General features: G+C 46.0%; 1 protein-coding gene across 1 annotated transcript in view; it reads right to left on the bottom strand.

Annotated features, from left to right (window-relative positions):
- Nucleotides 1-11,815, bottom strand: part of dnah2 (dynein, axonemal, heavy chain 2) — an 89,012-nt gene that overhangs the window by 27,275 nt on the left and 49,922 nt on the right. The window contains exons 40-50 of the mRNA XM_088910071.1: nucleotides 11,568-11,693; nucleotides 10,922-11,140; nucleotides 10,043-10,160; nucleotides 7,450-7,586; nucleotides 7,052-7,189; nucleotides 5,202-5,360; nucleotides 4,761-4,913; nucleotides 3,968-4,059; nucleotides 2,334-2,532; nucleotides 1,766-1,990; nucleotides 306-410 (exon numbers count right to left, since the gene is read on the bottom strand). Of these exons, the coding sequence (XP_088766197.1) occupies nucleotides 306-410; nucleotides 1,766-1,990; nucleotides 2,334-2,532; nucleotides 3,968-4,059; nucleotides 4,761-4,913; nucleotides 5,202-5,360; nucleotides 7,052-7,189; nucleotides 7,450-7,586; nucleotides 10,043-10,160; nucleotides 10,922-11,140; nucleotides 11,568-11,693 (1,671 nt within the window). The remainder of the gene's footprint in view (nucleotides 1-305; nucleotides 411-1,765; nucleotides 1,991-2,333; nucleotides 2,533-3,967; nucleotides 4,060-4,760; nucleotides 4,914-5,201; nucleotides 5,361-7,051; nucleotides 7,190-7,449; nucleotides 7,587-10,042; nucleotides 10,161-10,921; nucleotides 11,141-11,567; nucleotides 11,694-11,815) is intronic.

Raw genomic sequence — 11,815 nt, 5'->3', positions numbered from 1 at the left:
ACAACTAAATAGAAATGTAATATTATTGTTGTTGTTGCCATTAAGGCATCAGATGATGAGTTCACACAAGGACAACAGCAAAAATCATTTTAAACTATTTTACAATCACTGTAATTAAAATTTGCTACAAATGCTACAAATTACTAACAGCTAGTCCATGCTTCCATATTTTAACACACAAGGCAAGTGCAGTTTAAAATATTCCTTTGACAGATGACAATCTCCCAGGTGGATCAAAGCAGATTTCAGATTTTGGCCTTTTACTCAGATAAATGAATTGGTACACTCTAAGTGCTCTGACTCACAGTGGGGAAGGTCATATTGATGAGGTTAAAACGGCTCTGCAGGCGTCCTGATATGTGAGTCCTTCCACCACCAGGGGGCCCCATCGCTGCCATCAGGAACATGTCCTGTCAATCAGAACAGAGTCAATTTGAGAAAACAACTAACAATTCTCTTAACAATTCTCAGGTCCTGCCTATAGTTAAAGTAGTACAATCCAGACTCCAACCTAGAGGCCAGGCCAAATTATCTGGACAGATTTAATTCCTGGTAGGTTAGAGCAGGCAGAAAGTGCAAGGCTCTCTCCTGGATAAAAGTCCTATCAAAGCTGTACTGTTTTATTGCAGGTAGGCATGCACAGTTGGGGTGGAATATAGGGCAGACCCAATCTCACAAGCTTTCAGTCCTGAGTCCAGAGCTCTCAACTCCCATCATTTCTCTACTGTAAGAAGGTAAATACAGACCCCTGCATTTGAGCTGCTCTTTAGCTAGGCAATCCCAGAATTTCATCCAGAAATTTCCTTAGACATCCAACAGAGTCTGCTTCAGTGATGCAGGTGGGTAGCTTGCTCCCTTCCCCCACCTCTCTTTGTGTAAAGCAGTGCCTGCTGTCCTCAATTCTATGTGCTTCTGCTGATAGTTTTCTCCTGATAGCCCAGGTTTGACTTTTAAACCTGATGTACAGTTCCCTTAGGTTGATTTTTGTAAGGATTTTGAATACCTAGATCTAATCACCACGTAGTAGCCTCTCTTCACAACTAGAAAGACTCAGTTCCTTTTACTCATCCGTTTCTGACATTTCCTTGAGAAAAGGCTTCATTGTGATCCTGTTCCTTTTACGTTCTTTAGAGGTCAGCACCTCCTTGACTTCAGTAACATGTGTGGAAGTCTTTGCCATGTTCAGACACTCCAGTTTTAGACTTGAGTTCCCGGTGGTCACCAAAAACATCAATCATGTTGAAGCACCCCTGTAAGAATTACTATGTTTTTCTGAATAGAAATAATGATAATACAGCAACATCTTTACCTATTATCAATCTCTCATCATTTTACAGTATTTTATATTAGCAGATTTAATCTCCCTCGATGTGCTTTTTTTAAAATAAAAAAATTGGTATCCCTGATTATTTTAAGGCTGGTGCTTCCAGCTCAGGGATAACATAGAAGCTGGAGGACCTGCAGACACGCCCAGACCCAGGCTCCTGTCAGAGCCTTCCCAGACTCCACAGGAGAGCTGGAGAGCTGACAGGAGAGACAGCACAGCCTGGAAGAGCAGCCCCTGTCCCTCACAGCACTGCGGGTTTGACAGTGCTGTGAAGGAAGGCAAGGCACCGAAGGCCAAGAGGGCCCTGGCTACCCAGTGCCCCTGTACACCAGTCAGGCTGAGCTGGGGACTCCAGGACTGATCCAGGCCTGCAGCAGTGATGCCAGGGTGCCCCGCAGCCCTGTGCCTGGAGTACATTGGGAAAGGCGCAGGCCTCACCTTGATGCATGTGACCGTCTGCTTCTGCCGGTCGTACCAGAAGCCGTAGTCGATCCAGAGGCGCAGCAGCTCCAGCGGGGGTTGGGAGCCGAAGCTGTCCTGAGCCGGCATGTTCAGGTCGTCCAGGAAGGTGATGAGGCGCTTCCCCCCGATCGGCACGTACACCCCCTTCGTCCGCTTCTCCACGCGGCTCTCGATAACGGCCTGCACGTTGTTCGAGGAAGTCTGAACAAACACACATGGTTCTTATGATCATTTCTGCTAATAATCCTGCTGACCTGATTTCAGTTTTGATCAGTGTGGATCGGGCCATTATACCCACTCAAATCGGAATCACCAACGGCACAGTCCCTGGACCTGCAGGGCTCGTCCCCCTCTCAGAGCTGACCCTGAGGCCTGGAGACTGAGCACTGCTTGGTCACTAGCATCAGTGCAAGCCAACAGCAGGTCTACCAGATCCCAGGAGCTGTGGCTGGGTCCAGGGGAAGAACTTTACATCTAACTTAAAATACATCGAACTTAACACCGGAAATACTTCACACTTAATATATACACTGGACCTGCTCACCTGGGCGGACATGTTGACGATCAGCACGCCCCACTTGGAGGTGTCCAGCCCCTGCAGGACGGTCTGGGCAATGGAGGTCTTCCCCGTGCCCACCAGTCCCACCAGGAGCACCGGGCACTGACTGGACACCAGTGCCCGCACCAGGAAGTTGTAGCGCACGGTGTCCACAGTGGGAACCATGATCTTGTAGAAGGGGGAACTGAGAACAGAAAAACACACAGTTACGCCAAAGGGGCGACAGTTCAGCCCTTCTGCTCAAAGATTGCTCTTGCTTCTCAGTTAACAGCACTAGCCACTTCCTTTATTGTATCATCAGTAAAATACAAAGCCATTTCAGAAGCAAAGGAAACAAACCTGACATCAAAGCATTTCTTCAGCCCCACAAATAAGATTGTAATGAAAACAAAGATAAACGTGGATCTAAGCCAAGGTTTGATTCCTAAACAGTTTCTCCTTCTTATGCCGCAAAACATGTGAACTGCATTCTGACTTGGACAAAGATTTTTAGCCCAATAAAAGAGACAAAATCAGATACAGAGATGGAAACAGATGGTATTGCATGCAAACTGAGGACAGAATGTAACAGCAATGCACATTTATCTGCGGCGTTTTAAAGTCTGACAACACAATAATATAATTTTCTTTTTTGCTCCAGAATGCTTACACATTGAAATATTGTTCAGAGACAATGCTTAGCCTGTACACTGTTCTGCAGCCAATCCTAAGTCTAACAGATCTCTGCTTAACTAACGGAATAAATCTCAATAAGCATGAATTCTTACTGGCACTTCCTCTAACTTAGTAAAGACATTTGTGTGTGGAATGCAATAGCACGAGGGAGGTTTCTGTGGAAAACCACCATCTTGGCTCAAACCCAGGACATGTAGTGGCCTGGGGCCACAGTGGCTGCTGTGTCACGAGGAGATTGAAAGCAGGTGTGTGGGCAGTTGAGACAAGCACCTGAGGACATTCACACAGTGTAATACCCCCTCTGATTCATCTGTGACAGAGTGGATATAAAGTGGCACTTGACAAAGACCAAACATGACCGAAATACAGAAGTGCCAACAGGAAGAACACTGACTCAGTATACCACTATGCTCTGAAAATGAAAATCAAGCTCTGCATTGGAGACTCTTGAATGATTTGCATTGGAAGAACACAATGAGCCTCATTACAAAATACAGTGATGCAAAGCCCTCCAAATCACAAAACAGACCTATTCATTCTAAACAGCATATTTACCTCAAAAGTGTTTGAAATTAAAAATGAAAAGCTGTTTTTAGTCTAGTGTTTTCTGGATTGATATTAAAATTCATTTTTTACAACAAATAACAGTGCGTTATCTTCAGTAAGTGCATTTAGAAAGTGCTACACAAATTCTGCATTTTGCTGTACAAATCAGAATCTGAACTGCAGAATTGCTAGACAAACAAAAATATCCTTGATGTCTGTGCAGGTAGATACTACACTGAAAAACACACAATCCTGCTTCAGGAGTGATTTCTCCTGAACAAGCTGTGTCTGTGTCACTTCGCGATGGTCTCGCGCTCTTCAGGACTCTGACTGATATTAGCATTATTGCTGATGACAGTGAGAAAATTATTAGCATTATTGCACCAGCTGGCACTCACCCTGGGGGGTACCTCCAGCCCTTTGGCAGCTTCTCCTCAAACGAGGCCCAGGTCTTGTTCTTGGGGTCCACGTAGTACTCGTAGATAGTGTCCTAGAGAAGGGGTAGTGGAGATGGACTGACTGCAGAGCTGCTAGTGTGGATCAACACGCCATCACAGCACCGAAAGGTCTGCGTGTGTCTGTCTATGAGTGTGTGGACACCTATTTAATCTTAAGGCAGGGATTAAGTCTAAGAAAATAACACACAAAGGTACAATTGTTTGTGCATGACTGCATGTCACTGTGAGCACAGTGTACGCCGAGTGCCCGAGTTTGTGTGAGAATGTCTGTTGTATGTGTGCATCTGTGTCCATCTGTGTGTCCGTATGTACATGTGTGCACATGTGTGGATGTGTGTGTGTCCATGTGTTTGTGTGTGTGTCAGTATGTCTGTATGTTTGTGTGTGTTTGTGTGTCAGTATGTCCGTGTGTGTCAGTATGTACATGTCTGAGACATGTGTATATGCTGTATGCGTATCCGTATGTACGTGTCTGTGTTTGTGTGTGTGTCCGTATGTTTGTGTGTCAGTATGTCCGTGTGTGTGTCAGTGTGTTTGTGTCATAGTATGTCCGAGTGTGTCCATGTGTTTGTACGTGTGTGTCAGTATGTACGTGTGTGTCAGTATGTACGTGTGTCTGTGTCTGTGTGTGCGTAGTTGTGTGTGTACTTGTTTATGTAATGTATGTGTATCCGTATGTACGTGTGTGTGTCCATGTATGTGTGAGTGTGTGTGTGTTTCCATGTGTGTGTACCTTGCTGGGGAAGGTGCCCTCGGTTTCCCGGAGGAAGTTGTCGATCTTCTTGCGCCCTTCCTCGTCCACGGAGGCACAGATGGACCAGATGAGGCTGAAGGTGAACCAAAGCTCCACCATGCGGCTGAAGTTGTCCGAGTCAGAGGGGTTCACCTGGGAGGGTGAGGGGGCACAGAGCTGTACGGACACTATTCTGGGTATAGATAGGAGCACACCTCATCTCCGCAGGACCTTCCACAAAAACAATCTGGAGTACGAGTAGGGACATGTCACAGAGCCCCTTCGGGAATTGGGATTTCGGGGTCCCCAGTTTAGGGAGTGGGAGGGGTGTTTCACTCAATCAAGCCCAGTGATGCTGACTAGCGGCGCAGCAGGAATGAACACAACAGGCCCTGGCTGGACAAGAAGAACCGTGCACAGGAACACTGCCTTGGGACTCACCCCATTCTCAGGCGTGGCGAGGGTGTGGTACAGCCGGCACAGTGAGGCCACGCCGTTCAGCTCAGTGATGGGCACCAGCTCTTTGCAGTGAGTCTTCCTGAAGAGCAGGGTCTTCTCCACATACTTGTCAAACAGCCGCTGCAGGTGCTCCACCTCCTCCTGGAGAACACAGAAGAATGGGCTAGTCAGTAGACACCCCCCAGACCAGGGAACAGATTTCCCTTGGTGGCAGGGACTGTGTGGATGTACCTGACCTTCCCAGGCCAGGGTCTCAGCCCCACGCACCATTATCCCTCCTGCAAGAATGGGTTGGGATAAGGCCTTGTGAAATATCTGCTTAAAAACCATGTGTGATGACCGATGTTCCCTCTAATTGCTAATGGCCTCTGTGCGCAAAAGTTTCAAGTTGTGTAAATTTTTTCCCCAGTGACAAAAATGTTGTTAATAAAGTAATTCTCATAGAAGCATAGAGATCCAAAAGACCGGGACGGCAATTCAAGGAGCGCAGTCATGGAGACCGAGCGTGGAGCGAGCATGAGCAGGGAGGTACGAGACAATGAGAGCACAGATATCGATGATCGAGTAGCGGTAATGATGCACACAGCCAAGTTGGGCCTCTCGCAGACACTCTCATGTGGTCAATTTAGCACATGACTGTGTTTGCTTTATTATTATTATATTTTTTTGTGCACAGTTCAATTTCCCATGTGCGCTGATTTCACAACCTGTGTGCGTGCACACACGCGCACAGCTTAGAGGGAACATTGGTGAGGACACAGCCGGAGGAGAGGAGATGTATGACCTGTGCTTAATGCAAGTGGAACTCTTGACAACAAACAGCCACGCTTCACTGAAATTCTCACTTCCACATTCAAAGCATAAATTAGATCCCTGCTGGAATGGCAAGAGTGTGGTAATGTCAGCTCTCATTAACACATCTGAGATAAGTGATTATCTTATTTCTAAATCTCACTTACATCTTAAGTGCATATAAAAACAGACCTCACACTAAACATGTAATATTGCTCGAGTACACCAGTGTGACAGGGGTGTATTGTTACAACTAAGAATGGGTACAATGGGTAACACCTGGCTAGTGTCAACATTTCCAGCTTCAGAGCAAAGGGATGTTTGGCTGAGATGTTGGGGGTCCAGATTCAGTGATCAAATTAATCATAGTGTTTACCTTATCTAATTAAGTTCTGGGTAAATGATTAAGAGTCGATCAACAGTCCAGGAAGACAGTGTATAACTAATAGGCAGGGGTAACTGGGGAAAAAGAGAAGGATATTGAGAGGCCCATTTATTTTGTGGCATCATGTCTATGTTGTATGTTGCTTAGGAACAAGTAATAGGTTTATTCCATGCTGAAAAAAAGAAGAAAGAGAACACAACGTTTCGGCCGTGGAGCCTTCTTCAGGTGTCAGACACCTGAAGAAGGCTCCACGGCCGAAACGTTGTGTTCTCTTTCTTCTTTTTTTCAGCATGGAATAAACCTATTACTTGTTCCTTTGCAGCCTACGCATGCTGACGCAGCTACCCACCTGAACTACATGTTGCTTAGTATGTGTATTGTCATTATTAACAAATATTTGTTTAACCAAGTTAAACAAATTATTTGAATTATTGAATTATTTCGTTTTTCACAAAAGCTGTGCCAGAGAGCAAATAACTCATATTCCTCTAACTATTCCAACCGCTCAGGTATATTCCTGTCAAAACCTTTACAAGTTGGGGTTTATGATCATTTATTTCATTTATTGATTTATCCGCTCAGTCAGTTCTTCATATTCACCACTTTCGTAACCTCCATTTGTAACCATATCAAGTGGTCAGGTAGTCCAGCTCACCTTCTTGCGTTTGTCCAGCCAAGACTGAACGTAGGGTTTCCAGCCCAGGTCTGTGTAGTCAGTGTAGACCATCCCACAGCGGGACACTGTAGCTGGGGAGGCAACAGCCAGGTCCTCCACCTCAAACAGCAGGGACACCTGCACAGAGGAACACAAGTTATAGAGGGTGACAAAGCATGGCTGAAAGATGCCGTGCTTGTATCACAGAGAAGGATACCACTGCCATACTTGAGGATGCTGGTCTTGTTCCCAAACGGGATAAAGCAGGGAGCTACATTAGCATTCAACCTCTGATTAAAGTCCCACAGCCCAAATGCTGTGTCTTATTCTGTTTTCCTGATGTTACAAGGTTTTCCTGGTCGTGAGGAAGGACAGAGAGACCCAGACCCAGGCTGTACCTGCTCCGGCATGGCGATCCTCTCTCCATTGATAAGGGTCAGCACCTTGTTGTCATCCATGACGGAGTTCATGCTCTCAATCCACAGGGTGTCTACGGGCCCGTCAAACACAATCCACTTCTCATCCGGCTTCTCGTCTGGTTCCACACAGAGAGAGGAGCTCACTCAACACAGGGGTGGACAGACTCACGCTCAGCTCAGACACAAAGAAACTGATTGTCCTATATACAGTGGTGTGAAAAAGTGTTTGCCCCCTTCCTGATTTCTTATTTTTTTCCATGTTTGTCACACTGAAATGTTTCAGATCATCAAACAAATTGAAATATTAGACAAAGATAACACAAGTAAACACAAAATGCAGTTTTTAAATGAAGGTTTTTATTATTAAGGGAAAAAAAAAATCCAAACCTACATGGCCCTGTGTGAAAAAATGATTGCCCCCTAAACCTAATAACTGGTTGTAATAACTGGTGGCCACCCTTAGCAGCAACAACTGCAATCAAGTGTTTGCGATAACTGGCAATGAGTCTTTTACAGCGCTGTGGAGGAATTTTGGCCCACTCATCTTTGCAGAATTGTTGTACTGTAATTCAGCCACATTGGAGGGTTTTCGAGCCTTAACCGCTTTTTTAAGGTCATGCCACAACATCTCAGTCGGATTCAGGTCAGGACTTTGACTAGGCCACTCCAAAGTCTTCATTTTGTTTTTCTTAAGCCATTCAGAGGTGGACTTGCTGGTGTGTTTTGGATCATTGTCCTGCTGCAGAACCCAAGTGCGCTTCAGCTTGAGGTCACGAACAGATGGCCGGACATTCTCCTTCAGGATTTTTTGGTAGACAGCAGAATTCATGGTTCCATTTACCACAGCAGGTCTTCCAGGTCCTGAAGCTGCAAAACAGCCCCAGACCATCACACTACCACCACCATATTTTACTGTTGGCATGATGTTCCTTTTCTGAAATGCTGTGTTACTTTTACGCCAGATGTAATGGGACACACACCTTCCAAAAAGTTCAACTTTTGTCTCGTCAGTCCACAGAGTATTTTCCCAAAAGTCTTGGGGATCATCAAGATGTTTTCTGGCAAAACTGAGACTAGCCTTTATGTTCTTTTCGCTCAGCAGTGGTTTTCGTCTTGGAACTCTGCCATGCAGGCCATTTTTGCCCAGTCTCTTTCTTATGGTGGAGTCATGAACACTGACCTTAACTGAGGCAAGTGAAGCCTGCAGTTCTTTGGATGTTGTTGTGGGGTTTTTTGTGACCTCTTGGATGAGTCGTCGCTGCGCTCTTGGGGTAATTTTGGTCGACCGGCCACTCCTGGGAAGGTTCACCACTGTTCCATGTTTTCGCCATTTGTGGATAATGGCTCTCACTGTGGTTCGCTGGAGTCCCAAAGCTTTAGAAATGGCTTTATAACCTTTTCCAGACTGATAAATCTCAATTACTCTGTTTCTCATTTGTTCCTGAATTTGTTTGGATCGCAGCATGATGTCTAGCTTTTGAGGATCTTTTGGTCTACTTCACTTTGTCAGGCAGGTCCTATTTAAGTGATTTCTTGATTGAGAACAGGTGTGGCAGTAATCAGGCCTGGGTGTGGCTAGAGAAATTGAACTCAGCTTTCCAAAGATGTGATAAACCACAGTTGATTTATGTTTTAACAGGGGGGGCAATCACTTTTTCACACAGGGCCATGTAGGTTTGGATTTTTTTTTTCCCTTAATAATAAAAACCTTCATTTAAAAACTGCATTTTGTGTTTACTTGTGTTATCTTTGTCTAATATTTCAATTTGATGATCTGAAACATTTCAGTGTGACAAACATGCAAAAAAATAAGAAATCAGGAAGGGGGTAAACACTTTTTCACATCACTGTATTTGTAACTTGCGCTACAAAAGCCAAACTCTATAAGGCTGAGTAGGGAGCTGCGTGAGCATGCGTAGGCTGCAAAAGACCAGTAAAGTTTCTTTCCATGCTGAAATGTAAAAAAAGAAACTACGTTTTGGCTGTGAAGCCTTATTCAAGTGCGAGCTTATTCACGGCCAAAAATTGGTGTTTCTTCTCTTAACCTTTCAGCGTGGAATGACTCTTTACCTGTTCCTCTATAAGGCCCTGACCCTAACCCTAACAGCCTTATCAAACAAATCTTGCAAAACCTCCCTCTTGCAGTTTTAAAAGAACTGTTTCCTTAACTTTTTCAGATGTGTTCAGGGTACCTGGCTGTACAAATTATCGGGAATCACAACTATTTTTATGTTGTTAACTTTTGTTTCACAAAGTCTAAGTCAGCAGCTACAGGCAGCTGTTTTGCCCTTATGAGGGGACTTCAGGATGAGCTCTACATATTTTATACGGTATGTGTCCTTCCCCATCTCCCCAAATGTTTCTGTTTCTTTATGTCTCCATCTCTGCCTCTCGCTCTCTCCGTTTGTCTTGTTCTTCTTCCCTTCCCTCTTTCAGACTGCTGAACTGGAATTCAAACTGCTTTGCCAGCACATCCCATGAAACGCACACTGCCAACCAATTTGATGGCACTGGTTATCTTCTTACTCTGTCAACCCCTCTCTCCTGCGTCAGGAGGTGTCAAATACTGTACCTGCGCAGGCCGCTCTCATCAGGCTGGACAGCACCCCGTCTGTCCATTCGTTGGTGCTCAGGTCATATTCCCCATACAGCTCCCCCAGACTCACGGCCTTGGGGTTCAGAGGACACTCCTACTCCACGCGGGCAGGACGCACAGGGAACCAGGGGGGGACAGGGCAGAGTTAGAAAGCGTGAGGGATTTAGAGGGGGAGCCAGAGACAAGAGAATATTTATAGACATCGAGAGACATCATTAATAGGTACAATATGCATAGAGGAAGGTGTGGAAAGAGAAAGTGAGAATGAGGCAGAGAAAACAGATCATAAGAGACCGAGATTCAGAGCAAAAGAGGGAACAGGTGAAGAGACGCTGGGAATAAATAGGCAGAGGAAACACAGACAAAGTACGTGCGTAGGAAATGCGTGAACGGGGGAGAGGCAGAAAAAACAAAGAAAAGGAAAAATGATAGTGAGTGAGCAACAGAGTACAAAAATAAAAAATGTGTGATCCATCAGAGTGAGACGGAAAGGTGTGTCAGAAATTCTGTGTAGAAATAGTATGAATGCATTGGTTTCACAGGTATTTTTTAAAAGGAAAGCCAAGGCTTTGAAATTTGAAAATAACACCAAAAACCTCAAAACAAGCACACAATCCTAACAAATGTATGACGCTTGTAGTTATTCTTAAGCCTCTTCCTAAAAGGAAGTGTTGAAGCAGGAAACTGTGTGAAACACAGACTGACAGAACTTTGCAGAGGAGAGGGGGAAGGAGAGAGGGATGGGAGGGCTGAGATGGGAATGGAGCAAAAGAGAAAAGGCAGAGGCTGACAGAGGGTTCCTGTGAGCAGTGAAACGTGCGGACACACTGGGCCAGCCTGCTCGTCAGCGCTCACCCGGACCAGGTTGTAGCCCGGCTCGCTGTTGCGGTGCAGGGTGGTCAGCGCGGCCTGCAGGGTCCTCCAGGTGACGGTCTTGCCGCTGCCTGTCTTGCCCACGATCATGGAGGAGTGCCGCGAGTTCTTAGTCTCGTACAGCTGGATGACCTTGGTCAGGGTGAAGGGCGTGACCTGCAGGCCGCTCTGCCGCAGCTCTCCCTCGATCGTCTCCTTCAGCTGGGAGTGACAGAGCACGAAGCAAGCTTGTTCAGGGACACACTCTGACACTGAGACAGTCTGGGACAGTCACACACACTGGTACTGAGAGAGCAGGACACTGACACAGAGAGGACACAGCAGTCTGGGACAGTCACACACACTGGTACTGAGAGAGCAGGACACTGACACAGAGAGGACACAGCAGTCTGGGACAGTCACACACACTGGTACTGAGAGAGCAGGACACAGACACAGAGAGGACACAGCAGTCTGGGACAGTCACACACACTGGTACTGAGAGAGCAGGACACAGACACAGAGAGGACACAGTAGTCTGGGACAGTCACACACACTGGTACTGAGAGAGCAGTAATGCTGCAGGTCGCCCTGGATGAGGGATAATAAGCATGACGATGTGTGTGTGTGTGTGTGTGTGCTCTCTGACCTTGCCGTAGTCAATCGTGGGCGTGTCCACTCCAGGGAACAGGTCCTGAATGATGGCGTTGAACAAAGGCAGGTCCACAGATGTCAGCTTGGCGATGTTCATGTCCTTCATCGACATCAATAGGATCTGGGACAGAGCCAGAGGTGTAACTTTGTCATTTGCCACTGACCACGTTCTGTCAAAGCTTTCTCTTTCTTTTTCCAAGGCCACCCAGTCTTTGCTAATTGTGTAAGTAAGTTTTGACTTAC

The sequence above is a fragment of the Atractosteus spatula genome, chromosome 3, assembly GCF_055471065.1.
Source record: "Atractosteus spatula isolate fAtrSpa1 chromosome 3, fAtrSpa1.hap1, whole genome shotgun sequence".
NCBI lineage: Eukaryota > Metazoa > Chordata > Actinopteri > Semionotiformes > Lepisosteidae > Atractosteus > Atractosteus spatula.
This window is presented reverse-complemented; position numbering and strand designations above follow the sequence as displayed.